Here is a 21,807-nt window from a genome sequence, read left to right on the forward strand (position 1 = left end):
ATGCAATGTATGCATTGAGTTGCGGCTACATGATTGGCCAATAAGATATTTGCGTTAATGAGCAGGTCTACCTTTTAAAGTAGCCACTAGGTGTGTGTACCAGTGCGGCTTTGTATTGACATGATGATTTTCAATATCCACTCTTCTTGGACAGTGACAAGGGTATGAAATACATGGTGGGCAAAGACTGGCGGGACCTTTTTGACCTGGTGATCGTCCAAGCTGACAAGCCGAGCTTCTTTACAGACAAGCGCAAGTATGTGGTACAGTAAGCGGGGGATAATTTTGATAGAAAAATATAGTGATTTAAAATAATACACTTAATTCTATTTGGACTACAGTGATTTTCTTTCTCATGTATGAAATTATTTATCATCAGTTGCAAAAAAATAGATTTATGGTATTTAATGAAAATGCTTTTGATTTGATTTTTGATTTTATTTCTTGCATCCAAGGGAGTAAAGATGTTTATGTTGCATTTCCCTGGCAATGTAGAAGCAATAAAGGGGGGAATGTGGGAGGACATTGCTCAGACACTGATCATGTACATAATTGTTTTGTGTACATCTATGTACAGTTAGTTATGCAACCAGATCAATGTGTATTGATAAACCTGATTTACACTTCATGTAAATAGAAGGTAATTGATGCAGTGATAAACATGAAATTTGATAAATATTTTTTAGCAAAGTCATTAAAAGCAAAACAATACAAGTTAAGAACAACATGGGTATCTAAACTTTCATTGTTGCTATGATTGGTAACACGGGCTATGACTTACCTGGGCTACAACTTTTCTCCTCCTTTTTATCATTTCTGCCTGGTTAATGGTTTATTTTGTTTTGTCAGGCCTTTCCGAAGACTGGATGACACGGGTACACTTCAGTGGGACAAAATCAGCACCTTGGAGAAGGGCAAGATGTATAAACAGGTCAGAATAATGGGTCTACTGCAGGCTCAACAATAGTCCAGACTGCTTTGCAAAGGGCATTCAACTTGATGCCTACTTGTCTAGTGGACACCTGACTTGTTCTCAAACCGATGTTTTTCACCTGACAAAACAATCAGTCAAAATGAGAATTAGTGAAATGACTTCATTATTTTTTCTGAATGGAACTGTAAACTAAAGCTGGACAGTCTAGTCTAACATAAATGTCCAAAACCAGGACTATGGGCTTGAACACTTTTTTAAGAAATCAAATTTTCCTGATTACTGTTTGGGATTCTTTAGGAAATGTGTAACTGAAGAGCTAAAGCAGGAAGGTTACTACTCAACCTGTTGAGATTTTGTGTGGCTCATTGCAATAAATAATCAACTAGCCCAAATTCGGCAATTTTTTTTTTCTTTTAGGAAGTTATTTAGTGTTGAATACCAAGATTGAATGTGCAATGTTGTCTGTGATCAGTAATAAGAAAAATGCAAACACTCTGTAGAACTTGCACTCAGCTGAATCATCAACATTGTTTGAGGAGCCCAAATTGAGTAGGTGTTATACGTGCTGTAAACATTTGTGATATCTGATTCAACTCCAACTTGTAAGTTGAGAGAGAGCAGACATGGATTGTAGTACTCAGAAAACAAATCCTGTGTTTCATTAATGACCAGCTCAGTCCTGGCTGTGTCCCTGATATTAACACCTTCATTTCAAATGGTGAACAGTCTTTCTTCTGTTGATGGCGCTAGTCTCTGTATAATTGGCCATTCCATTTAAACTGTAACTGAAGTGTATTCTATCTATTTCAGTATGCTGCATGTTCATTTAGTAAGTTGTAAGTTTTGTGTTTTACTGGGCAGCAGTTACCCTGATGCTATTACAGCTCAGTGTGTTCTGGAGTCCAGAGTTCCGTTCCAGTACCGCCTGTACGGAGTTTGTACGTTTTCCCTGTGAACTGCTTGGGTTTCCCCCAGGTTCTTCAGTTTCCTCCCGCAGTCCAAAGATTTATGGGTTAGTAGGTTTAATTGATCATTTAAAATTGTCCTGTGTTAATTAGGTGGATTGCTGGTTGGCACAGCTCACTGGGCTAGAAGGGCCACTATGTCTTTAGATAGATCTGGAATTTACTGCCCTGTTGCAATGATTCGTGAGTGTTTCAGTGGGTATCTTCAGCTAGAAATCTGAAACAAAAACAGGAGATGCTAAATAAACTGGGCGTGTTGGGCAATATCAATGGAAAGAGAAAGCAAAACAGTAACAAAGATACAAAATATTAAATGTTTCTCTTCCCACAGTTGCTGTTAAGTTTATTCATCATTTTCTGTTTTTGTTTCTATGGTAGTATTATTCTCATTTTATGAGCATTTTTCCTTCTATATAACGATTTTACGATTAAAATATGACTCAAAAGATCTGCAGTATTTCACTAAACTCTTCCTGGGGTTGGCTTGCATGTTTTATCTAATTTCATCCTTTTCTGTGTTTGTCCAAGGAGAGGACCTGGAATTTTAACCTAGTTTGCTTATTGACAAAAGAGCAGCCAACAGCAATGAGGTGATTTCTCTAACTGGAAAAGGATGTTACCCTAACAACTGATTGTAGGCAGGGGCTTGCCGGGGTCATTTGGCTGGAATTTTGTGTTTTGAGGAGCTTAACAATAACCTTCAAGAGATTGAAATCTTTTCCAAAGATGTTATCCTTGAAGACGTTAGGTATTTTTCAATGCTTGAGGTGGTCATTGCTAAATGCACACAAAAAATTTAGATGATCTAGTTATTAACCTCATTTCTCTTTATGGGAGTTTGCAGCTTGCTCTGCAGAGCCTACTCTCTGTTCGGCACTACAGGGCTGCAAAGGCAAGAGCCATTAGGACTGTCACAGAGTCTGCTGAGCGAGCATCCAGTTTGCCAGTGGACCAGTGCTGCTTTGACACAAGCCAGGGTCTGGTCAACCCAGCAGGGTCAGCTGGGCGAGAGAGTCTGTTGTTGAAACACCTTGTGACCCCAGGTTACATCACTGATTATGTATCTCAGCAGCACATAAATCAGCTAGTGAGCTATTTGAAAACAATGTGCCTGAGATGGTAGAAGATTTCATACAAGTGCAGGCCTTCATCTCCATCTTACATTTTTTTTAGGCAGTCCTTCAGGGTCAAGGGTGACTTTCTGCACTCCAGTTTCAGCTGCAGAAGCCAGAGTGAGAAATGAGGTATTTCACACGGATGGGTCATTATATGAAGTGCCAGGTGAGGGGTGGGGGAGAGGAGGTGGCGAGCGTCTACGTAGTTTGTGAGTTTGTGCATTCCTTCCACTTGTTGTGTCTGTTCCAATATCCCGGAGCTTCTCAATGCCATCCCAAATGCTCCTTTCCACTCTCCCTGGTCATGGTCCATGAGTCATCAGGAGTTGACAGGAATGTTGCATTTCTTCAAGATGTTGCGAGAATCCTGGTCTCTTTTGAACCGCTTGCTAATATCTTCTCCTGACGGAGCTTAGAATAGTGCCTGTTGCAGAAAGTCTCGTGTCAAGCATGCAAATAATACAACCAGCTAAGTAGAGTGAATGATTGAAATCCATTGCATTGCCTGACGAAGGGTCTCGGCCTGAAACGTCGACTGTACCTCTTCCTAGAGATGCTGCCTGGCCTGCTGCGTTCACCAGCAACTTTGATGTGTGTTGCTTCAAATTTGTATGTGGGGTGGCAAGGGTGTGAAGACACATCTGTTCAATGTTTAAAGTAAATTTATTGTCTAAGTACTGTACGTATAATGTCACTGTATACTACCCCTTGATTCAGTTTCTTGCAGGCATACACAGAAAAAGAAATACAATAGAATCAATGAACAACTACGCGCACACATACAAATTGACAAGCAACCAATGTACATGTCAGGATGGAAGTAACTGTTGGGATGGTATAGTCACCTGCAGCTCTGACACTGGTTTAGTCCTGTCTGTGTGAAGTTTGCACATTCTTCCTGTGACCATGTGGGATCACGTTTCCTTGTACTTCACAAAGCTGTGCAAGTTAGTAGAAAAATTGGCTGCTGTAAATCCCCTCTGGAGGGTAGGTGAGAGATGGAAATGTAGTGAGAAGTAAAATGGATTACAGTAGATGACTGCTGAGCATTTAGCATGAACCCAGCAGGCCAAAGGCCCTCTTTCTCTGCTATATGACTGTTCTCGGGTAAAGTTTGTATGGTGGCATAGACGGTGAGAACACAAAAAAAAAAATTACTCTGGGCTGCATGTTTGAATTGCAACCTTGAGGTCATTTGAAAACACGTTGTCCTGAACATTGCACTGAATGTGCTGGGCAGTGTGCCAGCACTCTCATCACTACAGGCAATGGGTACTCGTTAGCAGAATACTAATGATGTTTGGAGACGTCACTCTGTTCAGGCCGTACCCCCCTCTCATCTCGGCTTGGAGGAGTAGCACCCCAGCTTCTGCCTGTGCAGCCTCCAACCTGACAGCATTTCTCCCTTTTCTCCCCTTTTCCCATTCCTCTCTTACCCCTTCTCCACTCCCGACCGGCCTGTCACTTTCCCCTGGGTCCCCTCCTTCCCTTTCTCCCATGGTTCATTCTCTGCTCCTATCAGATTCCTTAATCTTCAGCCCTTTTCTCTTTCCAACTATCACATCCCTTCTTAAATAGCAGAGTAACATTTGCAATTTTCCAGTCATCTGGTACAATGCCAGAACCTATCAATTCTTGAAAGATCATCATTAATGCCTCCGCAATCCCTCCAGCTACTTCCTTCAGAACCCAAGGGTGCATTTCCATCGGGTCCAGGAGATTTATCCACCCTCAGACCATTAGGCTTCCTGAGCACCTTCTCAGTTGTAATTTTCACTGCACATACTTCACTTCCCTGACACGCTTGAATGTCCGGTATACTGCAGATGTCTTCCACTGTGAAGACTGATGCAAAATACGCATTCAGTTCCTCTGCCATATCCGCGTCTCTCATTACAATATCTCCAGCGTCATTTTCTATTGGTCCTAAATCTACCCTCAACTCTCTTTTACCCTTTATATACTTGAAAAAGCTTTTAGTATCTTGCTTGAGTCACCAACTTCCTTTCATAGTTCATCTTTTCCTTCCTAATGACCTTCTGCAAGTTTTTAAAAGCTTCCCAATCCTCCATCTTCCCACTAGCTTTGGCTTCCTTGTATGCCTTTTGCTTTTACTTTGGCTCTGACTTCACTTGTCAGCCACCGTTGTGTCATTCTTCCACTGGAAAATTTATTATTATTTGGAATTTATCTGTCTTGCACTTCCCTCATTTTTTGCAGAAACTCCAGCCATTGCTGCTCTGCTGTCCTTCCTGCTAGACAATAGGTGCAAGAGTAGGCCATTCAGCCCTTTGAGCCAGCACTGCCATTCACTGTGATCCTGGTTGATCATCCACAATCAGTACCCTTTTCCTGCTAGTGTCCCTTTCCAGTCAACCCCGGCCAGTTGCCCTCTCACGCCATTGTAATTTCCTTTATTCCACTGAAACACCGACACATTGGAATTTAGTTTCTCCTTCTCAGATTTCAAAGTGAACTCGATCATATTGTGATCACTGTTCCCTAAGGGTTCCTCAACCCTAAGCTTTCTTATCACCTCTGGATCATTGCACAACACCCAATCCAGCACAGCTGATTCCCTAGTGGGCTCAACAACAAGCTGTTCTAAAAAGCCATCCCTTAGACATCCTACAGATTCTTTCTCTTGAGGTCCAGCACTGGCCTGGTTTTCCCAATCCATTTTCATGTTAAATTCCCTATCATATCCCAGCTTCCCTCTTCATCTCCTCCGTCGCACCTACCTCCCCCCACCCCACCACCACCTGGCATTCCCCATTACCTTCTAGCTTTCCCTCCCCCTCACCACCTTATTCTGGAGGCTTCTTCCTTCCTTTCCAGTCCTGAAGGGACTCAGCTCGAAAAATTAACTCTATTCCTTTCCATACATGTTGCCTGACTTGCTGAGTTCCACCAGCATTTTGTGTGTGTTACTATGGATTTCCTGCATCTGCAGAATCTCTTCTGTTTACCTCCATTTTTATATATATGCATTTTTTTTGCTTCAATATATTTAGTCCATCCATTGAAGTTGAGCATAAACTTTACATAAACATTATTCCTAAATAAGTTACCTGTCCCACTCTGCTGGGAAGTTTTACTGATGCCAGTAATGGAACAGCAGACTCTTCTACGGTTGGGGTGAGGGTTGTAAGACAATGGGTGATTTATGAGGTGGTTCATTCAACTTGTGTGTTTACAATGGTAGTATGTCCCAACTCACAGAACTCCTTTAAATATTCAGTGCTGGTTGCTGTTCCAAATGTTCATTACAAACTCCAGACAACCAAAACATCAGAATCACAATCAGGTTTAATATCACTGGCATCTGTCAGGAAATGTGTTCTGTTGCAGCAGCAGTGCATTGCAAAACAGAATCAAAACTGTAAATTAAGACCATAAGACATAGGAGCTGAATTAGGCCATTCGGCCCATCGAGTCTGCTCTGCCATTCAATCATGGCTGATCCCTTTTTCCTTCCTCAGTCCCACTCCCCGGCCTTCTCCCCATAACCTTTGATACCATGTCCAATCAAGAACCTATCAATCTCTGCCTTAAATACACTCAATGACCTGGCCTCCACAGCTGCCCATGATATTAAATTCCACAAATTCACCACCCTCTGGCTAAAGAAATTTCTCTGCATCTCTGTTTTAAATGAACACCCCTCTGTCCTGAGGCTGAGCCTAGACTCCCCACCATGGGAAACATCCTTTCCACATCTACTCTGTCCAGCCCTTTCAGCATTCAAAAGGTTTCAATGAGATTCCCCCCTCATCCTTCTAAATTCCAGCAAGTACACATCCAGAGCCATTAAACATTCCTCGTATGATAACTCTTTAATTCCTGGAATCATCCTTGTGAACCTCCTCTGAACCCTCTCCCATGCCAGCACATCTTTTCTTAGATGAGGAGCCCAAAACTGTTCACAATACTCAAGGTGAGGCCTCACCAGTGCCTTATAAAGCCTCAGCATCACATCCCTGCTCTTGTATTCTAGACCTCTTGGAATGAATGCTAATATGGCATTTGCCTTCCTCACCACCAACTTGACCTGCAAGTTAACCTTCAGGGTATTCTGCACAAGGACTCCTAAGTCCCTTTGCATCTCAGATTTTTGGATTTTCTCCCCATTTAGAAAATAGTCTGCACATTCACTTCTAACAAAGTGCATGACCATGTATTTTCCTTCCTTTTTCAATCTTTTCATTAGTTTCAACATCATACACATTACAAAACAATAAGTACAAAGCGATTGGGATTGTATTAATTATAAAAGTATACAGTCAAGTAACACATAGTAAACCTCCCAAAATCTCACCAATTAACAATAAAATATATAAAGAGTATACATAAAATACAAAAATATCGTAAAAAAAAGCAGAAAAAGAAAAAATTATATATCCCCTTAAAAAAAAACTAATCTACCCAAACTAAAAGAAAACTAAGGAAAAGGAAAGGAAAGGGCTATTATGATACCTCAGATAGAACCAATAGTGTCACCACTTCCGCTCCTCTCCCCACATATTACAATCACAAAATAGATTTAGCAAGGGTCAAATTACATCATGTGGAAATATTGAATAAATTGTCTCCAAGTCTCATCAAATTTAATAGATGGGTCATAAATGACACTTATAATTTTTACTAGATTTAAAGAAGATATAGTTTGAGAAAACCAATGAAGTGTAGTTGGAGGACTAATCTCTTTCCAATTCAATAGTATGACCATGCATTTTCCAACATTGTATTTAATTTGCAACTTTCTCGCCCATTCTCCTAATCTAAGTCCTTCTGCAGCCGATCTGTTTCCTTAATCCCACCTGCCTCTCTACCAATCTTTGTAAAATTAAATAGGTAGTGAAAGAATAGTGAGGCAGTTTTCTTGGGTTCAATGTCCATTCAGAAATCTGAAGGCAGAGAGGAAGAAGCTGTTCCCGAAATGTTGAGTGTGTGTATCAGGCTCCTGTACCTTCTCCTTGATGGTAGCAGTGAGAAGAGGGCATGTCCGAGGCGATGAGGGTCCTTAATGATGGATGCTGCCTTTTTGAGGCATTGCCTTTGAAAGTATCTTTGATGTCAGATATGGCAGTGGAACGCTCCTCCTGTGGGATGTGGGAACTCATTGACCTGATGGTGTTCCTGATGACTATACCTGTGGGAAGTGCAGCCAACTCTAGCTCCTGAAAGGCCGCATTAAGGAGCTGGGGCTGGAGTTGGCTGAACTAAGGATCATCCGGGAGGCAGAGCAATTGATAAGTAAGACTTCTGAGCAGGTGGTTGCACCCAGAGTGCAGAATTCGGGGAGTAGATGGGTGAACACTGAGAGAGGTAAAGAGAGAAAGAAGTCAGTGCTGGGTCCCCCCGTGGCCTTTCCCATCAGCAACAGGTATACCTGGCAAATGACACTTGAAGGATTGACGGTGGATATGCAATGGCAAGCATTTAAGGATTGCATGGATGAACTACAACAATTGTTCATCCCAGTTTGGCAAAAGAATAAATCAAGGAAGGTAGTGCACCCGTGGCTGATAAGAGAAATTAGGGATAATATCAATTCCAAAGAAGAAGCATACAAATTAGCCAGAAAAAGTGGCTCACCTGAGGACTGGGAGAAATTCAGAGTTCAGCAGAGGAGGACAAAGGGCTTAATTAGGAAGGGGGAAAAAAGATTATGAGAGAAAACTGGCAGGGAACGTAAAAACGGACTGTAAAAGCTTTTATAGAAAAGAATAGTAAAGACAAATGTAGGTCCCCTACAGACAGAAACAGGTGAATTGATTATGGGGAGCAAGGACATGGCAGACCAATTGAATAATTACTTTGGTTCTGTCTTCACTAAGGAGGACATAAATAATCTTCCAGAAATAGTAGAGGACAGAGGCTCCAGTGAGATGGAACTGAGCGAAATACATGTTAGTAGGGAAGTGGTGTTAGGTAAATTGAAGGGATTAAAGGCAGATAAATCCCCAGGGCCAGATGGTCTGCATCCCAGAGTGCTTAAGGAAGTAGCCCAAGAAATAGTGGATGCATTAGTGATAATTTTTCAAAACTCGTTAGATTCTGGACTAGTTCCTCAGGATTGGAGGGTGGCTAATGTAACCCCACTTTTTAAAAAAGGAGGGAGAGAGAAACCGGGGAATTATAGACCGGTTAGCCTAACGTCGGTGGTGGGGAAACTGCTGGAGTCAGTTATCAAAGATGTGATAACAGCACATTTGGAAAGCGGTGAAATCATCGGACAAAGTTAGCATGGATTTGTGAAGGGAAAATCATGTCTGACGAATCTCATAGAATTTTTTGAGGATGTAACTAGTAGAGTGGATAGGGGAGAACCAGTGGATGTGGTATATTTGGATTTTCAAAAGGCTTTTGACAAGGTCCCACACAGGAGATTAGTGTGCAAACTTAAAGCACGCGGTATTGGGGGTAAGGTATTGATGTGGATAGAGAATTGGTTAGCAGACAGGAAGCAAAGAGTGGGAATAAACAGGACCTTTTCAGAATGGCAGGCAGTGACTAGTAGGGTACCGCAAGGCTCAGTGCTGGGACCCCAGTTGTTTACAATATATATTAATGACTTGGATGAGGGAATTAAATGCAGCATCTCCAAGTTTGCAGATGACACGAAGCTGGGCGGCAGTGTTAGCTGTGAGGAGGATGCTAAGAGGATGCAGGGTGACTTGAATAGGTTGGGTTAGTGGGCAAATTCATGGCAGATGCAATTTAATGTGGATAAATGTGAAGTTATCCACTTTGGTGGCAAAAATAGGAAAACAGATTATTATCTGAATGGTGGCCGATTAGGAAAAGGGGAGGTGCAACGAGACCTGGGTGTCATTATGCACCAGTCATTGAAAGTGGACATTCAGGTACAGCAGGCGGTGAAAAAGGCGAATGGTATGCTGGCATTTATAGCAAGAGGATTCGAGTACAGGAGCAGGGAGGTACTACTGCAGTTGTACAAGGCCTTGGTGAGACCACACCTGGAGTATTGTGTGCAGTTTTGGTCCCCTAATCTGAGGAAGGACATCCTTGCCATAGAGGGAGTACAAAGAAGGTTCACCAGATTGATTCCTGGGATGGCAGGACTTTCATATGAAGAAAGACTGGATGAACTGGGCTTGTACTCATTGGAATTTAGAAGATTGAGGGGGGATCTGATTGAAACGTATAAAATCCTAAAGGGATTGGATAGGCTAGATGCAGGAAGATTGTTCCTGATGTTGGGGAAGTCCAGAACGAGGGGTCACAGTTTGTGGATAAAGGGGAAGCCTTTTAGGACCGAGATTAGGAAAAACTCCTTCACACAGAGAGTGGTGAATCTGTGGAATTCTCTGCCACAGGAAACAGTTGAGGCCAGTTCATTGGCTATATTTAAGAGGGAGTTAGATATGGCCCTTGTGGCTACGGGGATCAGGGGGTATGGAGGGAAGGCTGGTGCAGGGTTCTGAGTTGGATGATCAGCCATGATCATAATAAATGGCGGTGCAGGCTCGAAGGGCCGAACGGCCTACTCCTGCACCTATTTTCTATGTTTCTATGTTTACCCACTTGGATGTTGCTGAGGGGGATGACCTATCTGGGAAAGGCAGTAGTAGCCAGACCAATAGCACTACGGTCAGCTCTGAGCCTCAGAAGGGTAGGGTGAAGTCAGGCAGAGCAATAGTCATAGGGGGCTCGATAGTCAGGGGGACAGATAGGAGATTCTGCAGCAGCAAAAGAGATGTCAGGATAATGTGTTGCCTCCTGGGTGCCAGGGTCCAGGATGTCTCTGAGTGGTTGCAGAATATTCTGAAGGGGAGGGTGAGCAGCTGGAGGTTGTGGTACATGTTGGTACCAATGACATAGGCAGGAGAGGGGTAGAGGTCCTGCGCAGTAAGTTTAGGGAGTTAGGAAGGAGGCTGAAGAGCAGGACCTCCAAGGTGTTAATCTCCAAATTACTCCCAGTACCACGAGCTAGTGAAGGTCAGAACAGGAAGATAGCTCAGGTGAATGAGTGGCTAAGGAGATGGTGCAGGGGGCGGGGTTTTAAGTCCTTAGATCATTGAAACCTTTTCTGGGGAGGGGGTGACCTGTACAAGTGGGACAGGTTGCACCTGAGCTGGAGGGGAACCAATATCCTGGGAGGGGGGTTTGCTAATGCTATTAGGGAGGGTTTAAACTAGATTTACAGTGGGGTGGGAACGGAAGTGAAGAGGCAGAGGATGGGGTGGTTGGGACGTAGAGACAGCTTGTAGGGAGTTTGTGAGGGAGGATGGGCAGGTGATAGAACAAAGTTGCACTCAGCCTGATGGTTTGAGATGGGTCTATTTCAATACAAGGAGTATCATAAACAAGGCGGATGAACTTAGAGCGTGGATCAATACGTGGAACTGTGACATTTTGGCCATTACAGAGACTTGGATATCTCAGAGCAGGAATGGCTGCTGAGTGTGCTGGGCTTCAGATGTTTCAGAAAGGACAGGGAGGCAGGTAAAAGAGGTGGGGGAGTGACACTTCTGATCAGAGATAGTGTCACAGCTGCAGAAAAGGAGGAGGTCATGGAGGGATTGTCTACTGAGTCAGTATGGGTGGATGTCAGAAACAGGAAGGGGGCAATAACTCTACTGGGTGCTTATTTTTTTTTTTTTTAGACCACCCCTCCAATAGTAACAGAGACATCAAGGAGTAGATAGGAAGGCAGATTCCGGAACAGAGCAATAATAATAGAGTTGTTGTGATGGGAGATTTTTTAACTTTCCTGATATTGACTGGCGTCTCCTTAGAGCAAGGGGTTGGATGGGTAGAGTTTGTTAAGTGTGTTCAGGAAGGTTTCTTGACGCAATATGTAGATAAGTCAACTAGAGAAGAGGCTGTACTTGTTCTGGTATCGGGAAGTGAACCTGGACAGGTGTCAGATCTCTCGGAGGAAGAGCATTTTGGAGGTAGTGACCACAATTTATCTCTTTTGCTGTAGCACTGGAGGAGGATAGGAGCAGAAAATCTGGGAAAACATTTAATTGGGGTAGGGGGAATTATAATGCCATTAGGCAGGAACTTGGGAGCATAAATTGGGAGCAGATGTTCTCAGAGAAATGCACGGCAGAAACGTTGCAAATATTCAGGGATCATTTGCATTGAGTTCTGCATAGGTATATTCCATTGAGGCAGGTTAAGGATGGCATGGTGTACAAAAGATGTAGAAAATCTAGTTAAGAAGAAAAGAAAAGCTTATGAAAGGCTCAAGAAACTAGGTACTGTTAGAGCTCTAGAAAGTTATAAGGTTGCTAGGAAGGAGTTTATGAATGGAATTAGGAGAGCCAGAAGGAGCCATGAGAAGGCCTTGGCGAGTAGGGTTAAGGAAAACCCCAAGGCATTCTACAAGTATGTGAAGAGCAAAAGGATGAGCTGTGTGAAAATAGGACCAATCAGCTGTGATAGTGGAAACGTGTGCATGGAGTTGGTGGAAGTAGCAGAGGCACTTAATGAATACTTTGCTTCAGTATTCACCAGGGGAAAAGACCTTGGCAATTGTGAGGATGACTTAAAGTGGAATGAAACGCTTGAACATATAGACATTAAGAAAGAAGATGTGCTGCAGCTTTTGAAAAGCATTAAGTTAGATAAGTCACCGGGACCGGATGAGATATACCCCAGGCTACTGTGGGAAGCGAGGGAGGAGATTGCTGAGCCTCTGGCGATGATCTTTGCATCATCAATAGGGACAGGAGAAGTACCAGAGGGTTGGAGGGTTGCAAATGTTGTTCTCTTATTCAAGAAAGAGAGTAGAGATAACCCAGGAAATTATAGACCAGTGAGTCTTACTTCAGTGGTTGGTAAGTTGATGGAGAAGATCCTGAGAGGCAGGAATTATAACATTTGGAGAGACATAATCGGATTAGGGATTGTCAGCGTGGCTTTGCCAAGGTAGGTCTTGCCTGACAAGTCTAAATGAATTCTTTTAGGATGTAACAAAACACATTGATGAAGGTAGAGCAGTGGATGTAGTGTATATAGATTTCAGTAAGGCATTTGATAAGGTTCACCACGCAAGGCTCCTTCAGAATGTAAGGAGGCATGGGATCCAAGGAGACTTTGCTTTGTGGATCCAGAATTGGCTTGTCCACAAAGGGTGGTTGTAGATGGTTTGTATTCTGCATGGAGGTCAGTGACCAGTGGTGTTCCTCAGAGATCTGTTCTAGGACCCCTCCTCTTTGTGATTTTTTATAAATGACCTGGATGAGGAAGTAGAAAGGCAGAGTAGAAAGTTTGCTGATGACAGAAAAGTTGGGGGGGTTGATAGTCTGGAGGATTGTCAGAGGTTACAGCGGGACATTGATAGGTTGCAGAACTGGGCAGATGGAGTTCAACCCAGATGAGTGTGAAGTGGTTCATTTCAGTAGGTCAAATTTGAAGACAGAGTATAATATTAATGGTAAGACTCTTGGCAGTGTGGAGGATTTGCAAGATCTTGTGGTCCATGTTCATAGGACACTCAAAGCTGTTGTGCAGGTTTACAGTGTTAATAAGACAGTAAGGTGTGATGGCCTTCATCAACTGTGGGATTAAGTTCAAGAACCATGAGGTAACGTTAAAGTACTGTGGAGTACTGTGTTCAGTTCTGGTCACCTCGCAACAGGAAGGATGTGGATACTAGAGAGAGAGCACAGAAGAGATTTACAAAGATGTTGCCTGGATTGGAGAGCATGCCTATGAGAATAGGTTGAGTGAACTTTGCCTTTTCTCCTTGGAGTGACAGAGGATGAGAGGTGACCTGATGGAGGTAAATAACTTTATGGAGGCATTGTTCATGTGGATTTCCAAAGGCTTTTTCCCAGGGCAGAAATGGCTACACGAGGGGGCATAGTTTTAAGGTGCTTGGAAGTAGGTACAAGGGGAATGTCAGAGGTAAGTTTTCACACATAGTGGTGGGTGCGTGGAATGCACTTCCAGCAACAGTGGTAGAGCCGGATACAGTAGAGTCTTTTAAAAGACTCTTAGATCAGGACATGAAGCTTAGAAAAATAGAGGGCTATGCAGTAGGGAAATTCAAGGCAGTTTCTAGTGTAGGTTACATGATCGGCACAACATTGTGGGCTGAAGGACCTGTAATGTGCTGTAGATTTCTATGTTCTATGTGTCATGGATACCGGGAAGCTAGTGCTCTTGATGAAGCTGGCTGAATTTACAACTTTCGGCAGCTTTTTCTGATGCTGTGCAGAGGTCCGTCCATACCAGACTGATGCAATCAGTTAGAATACTCTCCACAGTACATCTGTAGAAATTTGTGAGTGTCTTTGGTAACAAAGCAAGTATGAAACTCCTTATGAGATGGAGCTGCTTTTGACCTCTCTTTTGTAATTGCATCGATGTTGAGCCCGGGATAGGTCTTCAGAGAAATCAACACACAGGGACATAGTGTTACAATGCTGAAGGATGGTTCCGTGAATATACAACTAACCAGAAGATTGTGTTAAGCAGATCTGTTCTGAACTGTGATGCCTTAAGAGGCAGGGATGCACCTTTAATATTGTAATAAATGCAGGAACATTATCTATTGTTTTCCCCCTATGTAGTTTCAATGGGACAGAATTAGAATGTCCCACACCAACATGATTGACTTCTGTAGCAAAAAACTATCCGTTGGAAGTTAAATTGTGTGCAGGTTCTATTTCCTGAAGACCGGTTCTTGTTTAGGTTAGTCCATAAGTGTGCTACCCATTATGTTGTAACTTCAGAATGATCCGTATCAGGGCAGTGCTTGATTTGAGATGATGTATTCAACATGCCTGTAAATTTCCATTTCTATAACTTGTTGCTGAACCGTGTTTTTGACTGGGATTTTTTTTAAAAGAACGTTCTGTAAGAAGTATTTAAGTATTTTCAGAAATGCCATGACAGTCAGCTGGGGAGCAGTAGACTGGCTCCACCGGTAACTGAGACCCTCCTATTTTAACCAACATACTGGATGAAATGCAGATCAGGTTTCATGTTTGCTTTTCTGTCCCATTTTGTCCTATGCATGCTTGTGAATCAATGTTAGTAAATTAATAATAATCTGTCCTCATCTCTGGATGTCATTTACACGTTTTGCATTTGCGGTATCTATGAGTGAATTAGACTACAGCTGCTTTTTTTTACCTCATTGCGTGGCCTTCAGTTTTTTTCCCTCATCCATACTACTTTGCAGTTCTCCCAGACTAGTTGCCCAAGATTTAATCTCCGATATAGCCAGAGTCCAATGGGTGTGGTGTTGGCATTTCAAAGTGCCAGCACACCAGTTGTTCAGTTTTAGGCTGAGGACACCAAATGTTGTTAGTTGAGCAAAACACCTACCTCCTCTTATGTGCCCTGAAGCACCACAAAAATTTGCTTCCTGTATCTCCTACAATAGGACTTCAAAACCCTACCCACCACCCCCCCCATCCACATCAGTATATGGAACAGAGTGAAGGAAACAATTGGCTTTGCTCTCGTTATACGCACATGCAGGACAACTCTTTCAGTGATTATGCAGAAAGTTTGAAGTTAATAACTCATTTCCTTCTACTCTAGGCCACAAACTTATCAATCACCCCTGATGAGTTATTAACTTCAAGCTTTCTGCATAATCACTGAAAGAGTTGAGGTGCATGTGCACATAACGAGAGATGTATAACTCATCTCCTTCACGAACTTATCAATCACCCTTGCCATGGACACTTTCCGAAGGTCCAAGATCCGTATGCTCCACGACCGCTGGACTAAGTGTGTAAATGTAGGAGGGGACTATGTTGAAAAATAAATGTGCTAGGTTTTCTAAAATTGACCGCTCCTACCTTAGGCCTTGAACTTATCGATCACCCCTCGTCGATACAGAGAGCATGCAAACTGACAAACAGTGCAAAGCCTGAATGAGGTCATTGTGAGATCAGGGTCAGTCGTGGGATAGAGACTCTGTTGCTATGTGATCTGAGGCAGTTTGATCTTCTGTCTGGTGTGAGGGGGGAGAAAAGAGAAGAACTTGTGAGGCAGGTAGGGTCTTTTCATTGTGTTCCCCGAAGCAGCAAGAAGTATATCCAGAGGGGAGGCTGGCTTCAGTGATACGCTGAGGTATGTCCATATCTTTGCCGTTCTTTGTGGTCACAGGCAGAGCAGCTGCCACATCAAGCTGTAATGCAGCCAGATGCAAAAGACATCCTAGATGTTTTAAGTTTTACAAACAACAAAAACTGGTGAAGCTGTAAGACCACAGAACATAAGAGATAGCAGAGAAATTGGAGTCTTCTTCGCCATTCCATCACAGCTGATTAAATTTCCCTTCCAACCCCATTCTGCCCTTGACTTTGTGCCTTACTAATCAGAAACCTATCAACCTCTGCTTTAAATATACCCAGTGTCTTAGCCGCTACAGCGATCATGGCAATGAATTCCACAGAATCACCACCCCCGAAAATCCTTCACATTTCTGTCATAAAGGATCGTACTTCTATTTTGAGGCCCTCTGATCCAAGATACCCCCGCTGTAGGAAATATCTCCGTATCCACTCTACCCAGACCTTTCAGTATTCAAGAGGTTTCCATGAGATTCCCGCCCCCCCCCCCCCCCCCCGTCTAAACTTCTAAACTCCAGTGAGGACAGCCACAGAGTCATCAAATGCACCTCATATACTGGCCCTTTCATTTTCTCGTAAACCTCCTCTCGACCTTCTCCAATGCCAGCACATCCATCTTTGGGTTTGCGGCCTAAAACTGCAAATGTTGTGTAACCAGTGTATTATAAATCCTATTATAAAGTGTATTATAAAGTCAAGCAAATATTGCTTTTTGGAAGCATTTGCAGCAGAACAGAATAGGTAAACTGAAGATTCTTTCATATCTCCTTGTCAGAATTGGTGAGAGCTAGGTGCATAAGAAATGAGTAGAATCGGCCATAAAATAGTTAAAACAGAATGGCAGTATTTGCAAGAAACCTGTATCTGAATCATGACATTTAAAATCTATGTTGTGTCTGCAATTTGTGCAATGTATTTGGAAGATGTTCTTTCTAATATAACCAATATTACTCAACATTCAGATTATATTCATGAACATAAGGTTCTGACCTACGAGGAAAGGGATTCTGTATCAGAAGATATGCTATCAAAGTCCATTGATAGTACTTTTAAATCATTTTTCATTACAGGTTCACATTTTTTTTTTGTTTTTGGCTTTAAACGTATCATTTTTAATTCAACATGTGAAAGAAATGAGTTCTTCCAGGACTCAATAAGCAGAGTTTGTTTTGCCTGGCATAGAAACTCTCTGTAGAGCAGTAAAATACTTTCAAAGTCTTAATATTTGTTGTGTGGCTGTTAACGTGTTGGAAGCTGGTAGCAATAAATCCAGAGCAACACACAGAATGCTGGAGGAACTCAGCAGGTCAGGCAGCTTCTATGGAAATGGATACACAGTTGAAGTTTTGGGCCAAGACCAACTTTGGCCTGTTACCACTTCTCATCTGCCCATCATCTCCCCCTGCTGTCCCTCCTCTCCTTTCTCCTATTGGTCCATGCTCCTCTCCTATCAGATTCATTTTTCTTCAGCCCTTTACCCTTCCTGGCTAGCTGACCTCACCTATCACCTTCCAGCTAGTCCTCCTTTCCCTCCCTCCCCCCTACTTCATTCTGGCATCTTTCCCCATTCTTTTCCAGTCCTGAAGAATGCTCTTAGCTCAAAACATTAACTATTTATTCATTTCCTTAGATGCAGCCTAACCTCCTGAATTCCGTCAGCATCTAGTGTGTGTTGCTCTAGATTTCCAGCATCTGCAGACTTGTTAAGTTTAGAAATACATTGTAGACAGCTTAATTGAGATTGCTTCTAGTGTTGCTTGCTCCTGTTCAGTGTCTGCTAATCTGAAAAGAGTAATTTCAAAGCTGCGAGTGTTTGAGCCCCACACAACAGCAGCAATCTTGCCAGCATTCTTCTCTGTTTGCTGAAACGGCTATAATTGGGTTTATCGGTTGCCTCATGGGGCAGAGGTTATAACTTTGTTCTCATGGAGGAGGGGTTATAAATTTGTCTAAGTGGGTTGATGTTGACAGCACTCTGCATCCTACATTTGGGCATCTTCTGTCCAGCGCATCAATGTATATATATATATAAAATCCAAACAATCTACTCTTCCCTTCTGGAAAGGAAAATGTTTAGTATCATCATTTATCCTCATTCCTTGCTGTTTTTAAATGTGTATATTTCTGATCATATTAAAAATGTAATTTTTTTTTACTTTTGGGCAAACAAAGCATCAGTTGTTGGAGGGAGCCTGATGTTGCCCTCTTAAAAATGTTTTATTGATGCAATTGGTCAACACTTGAGCGAAATTTCCTGTTTGATTCATTATTCGGCAACTTTTCTGCAGTCCTTTGACGATCTAAACCACATCTATCCAACTGAACTGTTCTGAAATTTGAACCCGGGCTTATATTTGTCCTTCCAATCTGCAGGGCAACCTTTTCGATTTTCTGCGGCTGACGGGCTGGCGTGGATCCAAGGTGCTTTATTTTGGTGACCATCTGTACAGTGACCTTGCAGTAAGTAGATTCATTGTTTAAATAAAATCCACATAGCAGTATTCAAGTTGATAGCAGCTTCATGAATCATTGCTCAAAAACAGATCTGAGTGAACAGTAAATGTACTAATAAAAATGTGCATACAGTGGTGCTAGAAAGTTTGTGAACACTGTAGAATTTTCCCTACTTCTGCATAAATATGACCCAAACTGTGATCAGATCTTCACATAAGTCCTAAAACTAGATAAAGAGAACCCAATTAAATAAATAACACAGAAAACATTATACTTGTTCATTTATTTATTGAGAAAAATATCCAATATTATATGTATTTGTTATAAAAAGGTATGTGAACCTTCACTTTCAGTAACTGGTGTGCCTTCCCCCCTCCCCCCCCCCCCCCAGTGCAGCAATAACTTCTACCAAACGCTTCCAGTAACTGTTAATCAATCCTGCACTCTGGCTTAGAAGGATTTTAGGCCACTCCTCCTTACAAAACTGCTTCGCATTAGGGACCTGAGCAAGCAGTCCATGCAAGGAAGCCCACTCTGGGATGTTGGTGGGCTTCCGTGCGTGAACTGCTTGCTTCAGGTCCTTCCACAGCATTTCTATAGGATTAACGTCAGGACTTTGGACCATTCCAAAGCAGGAATTTTCTCCTTTTATGTCATTCTGTTGTTGATTTACTCTTGTCTTTCGGACCATTGTCTTGTTGCATTATCCAGCTTCTGTTAAGCTTCAGGTGATGGACAGCAAAGCAGCCCCAAACTGCGCTTCACAGTTGGGATGAGGTTTTGGTGTTGGTGTGTGCAGTTTGGGGCTGCTTGTCCATCACCTGAAGCTTAACAGAAGCTGGATTTAGCCTCCAAACATATCAACGTGCATTTCTGCCAAGAAATTCAACTTTTGCCTCATCTGTCCACAGAACATAGTCAGGGAAGCATTGTAGAACATCCAGGTGGTCTTTTACAAATTTGATGTGCAGCAATATTTATTTATTTATGTATTTGGAGAGTAGTGTTTTCCTCTGTGGTGTCCTTCCATGAACAGCATCTTTGTTCAATGTTTTTCTTATAGTGGACACATTGACAGAGCCTTTAGCAAGTTCTAGAGACTTCTGTAGGTCTTTTGCTGTTACGCTTGGGTTCTTTTTCACCTCCTTCAGCACTGCATATCATGCTCTTGGTGTGATCTTTGCAGGTTGTCCACTCCTAGGGAGAGTAGCAACAGTACTGAGTTTCCTCCCTGTGTAGGCTATTTCCCTTACTGTGGACTGATGAACACTTGGGCCTTTAGAAATGCTTTTGTAGCCTTTTTCAGCTTCATGCATCTCTACAATTCTTCTTCTAAGGTCCTCTGAAAGTTGTTTTGATTGAGGCATGGTGCACATAAGCAGATCTTTCTTGAGAAGGACTGGCTCTGTCAGTAACCTGACTTTGTGTGTCTTTTTTTTAACAGGGCAGAGCATCTCTACATCCCACACCTCCAATCTCATCTCATTGATTGGAGCACCTGACTCCAAATAGATTTTGTAGAAGGCATTACCCCAGAGGTTCTCTCACTTTTTCCAACCATTGCATGTAATATTGGATCATTTTTCTCAATAAGTATATCAATAAGTCTAATGATTTTTGTGTTATTTATTTAATTGGGTTCTCTTTATCTAGTTTTAGGACTTGCATGAAAATCTGATCACATTTTAGGACAGATTTATGCAGAAAAGGGAAAATTCTACAGGGTTTATGAACTTTCTTGCACCACTGTATATAATCGCAAAATAGACAAAATGCTAGAAGAACTCTTGGGTCTTGGCCTGAAATGTTGGCTGTGCACTCTTTTCCACAGCTGCTGCCTCTCCTGCTGGGTTCCTCCAGCATTTTGCATGTGTTGCTTTGGTTTTCCAGCATCTGTAAATTTTCTTGCAGTTATGCATGTGTGCACATGGGCGTTTTCTCTGTGCTTTTAGCTTTCAGTGGAATGACGGCACTGTTATCAATGAGATGAGTTTTTTTAAATCTGCTAGTGTGTTAGCTGTGACCTGAATCTCTGGAACTCAAAACTGTTGGTTTTAGTCACACACTCAGAGATTTTAAGATGCTTCAACAATAAGACCTTTGAGACGTTGCATAGTGATTCTTTTATGTTGATTAAATACTTCGTAGGAAAATATCTGAATATTTATTAAGTAATATCACAAAGCTAGAAGACTATTTGGTTCTTATCCTGTTTCTGGGGTTTTTCTATACTTAAGCTGCTGCATGTCCTACATTGTAGCTGTCTGGATTTCCAAAGTATTGCTTTTCACAGTGCTTTTGGAACATTCTGGAGGCATGAACAATTTTATATGTGTGTACTTCCTTTATGTGAACTATTGTGCCATACCTTCTGGAAAGCGAGCATGAAATAATATTTTTAAGGATGCATCATTAAATATTATTGAAAATACTTGCAAAGACAAGAATCTTTGATTACAAACGAGACAATCTGCAGATACTGGAAATCCAAGCAATACATGCACAATGCTGGAGGAACTCAGCAGGTCAGGCAGGTCATTGGTGTGGGTGTAGAACTGCAGAATATTGAGAAATGTTGTTGTGCTATTTTTATTGGATTCCAAAGGTAGCATTTGAAATAAAAGAAATTGTAACAATGGAGAGGTTTTAAAAGAGAACTAACAGGAAAGTTAGCAAAAAGAAGCTGGAGTGGAGTGTGCTGGAGTGGCGTGTACTGGAGTGATTGTATTTAAAATGCTCCTTGCATTTGATCTGTTATGACTGTGAAGTATAAATGATTAACCCTCGTAGCCATCCATGACTGCGGATAAAGCAAAACTGACAGCTAAGCTGCTGTAATCTATTCTCAGTGGACTGGCATTAATGTAAATCATGATGATGCAGACATTCACTGTGTGTGAGTGGTCTCACTATTCCTACTGCCAGCTGCTCTTAGCCCTCTCATTTGTATAAACTGGGTCAAGTTTAATACCAAAAGTCAATCTCTTACTGTAAACACAAAATACTCTGCAGATGCTGGGGTCAAAGCAACACGTACAACACGCTGGAGGAACTCAGCAGGTCAGGCAGCATCCATGGAAACGAACAGTCAACATTTCGGGCCGGAACCCTTCGTCAGGACTGTAGGGGGAAGGGGCAGAGTCCCTATAAAGAAGGTGGGGGGAGGGTGGGAAGGAGAAGGCTGGTAAGTTCCAGGTGAAAAACCAGTAAGGGGAAAGATAAAGGGTCGGGGAGGGGAAGCAGGGAGGTGATAGGCAGGAAAGGTG

The 21,807-nt window shown here is 42.3% G+C and overlaps 1 protein-coding gene across 1 annotated transcript in view; it reads left to right on the top strand.

Moving 5' to 3' along the window:
• The window catches only part of LOC140210898 (5'-nucleotidase domain-containing protein 2-like), a 100,061-nt gene that overhangs the window by 64,593 nt on the left and 13,661 nt on the right, over positions 1-21,807 (top strand). Inside the window, exons 9-11 of the mRNA XM_072280163.1 lie at positions 155-256; positions 850-931; positions 18,461-18,547. Of these exons, the coding sequence (XP_072136264.1) occupies positions 155-256; positions 850-931; positions 18,461-18,547 (271 nt within the window). The remainder of the gene's footprint in view (positions 1-154; positions 257-849; positions 932-18,460; positions 18,548-21,807) is intronic.

Source organism: Mobula birostris, chromosome 16 (assembly GCF_030028105.1).
Source record: "Mobula birostris isolate sMobBir1 chromosome 16, sMobBir1.hap1, whole genome shotgun sequence".
NCBI lineage: Eukaryota > Metazoa > Chordata > Chondrichthyes > Myliobatiformes > Myliobatidae > Mobula > Mobula birostris.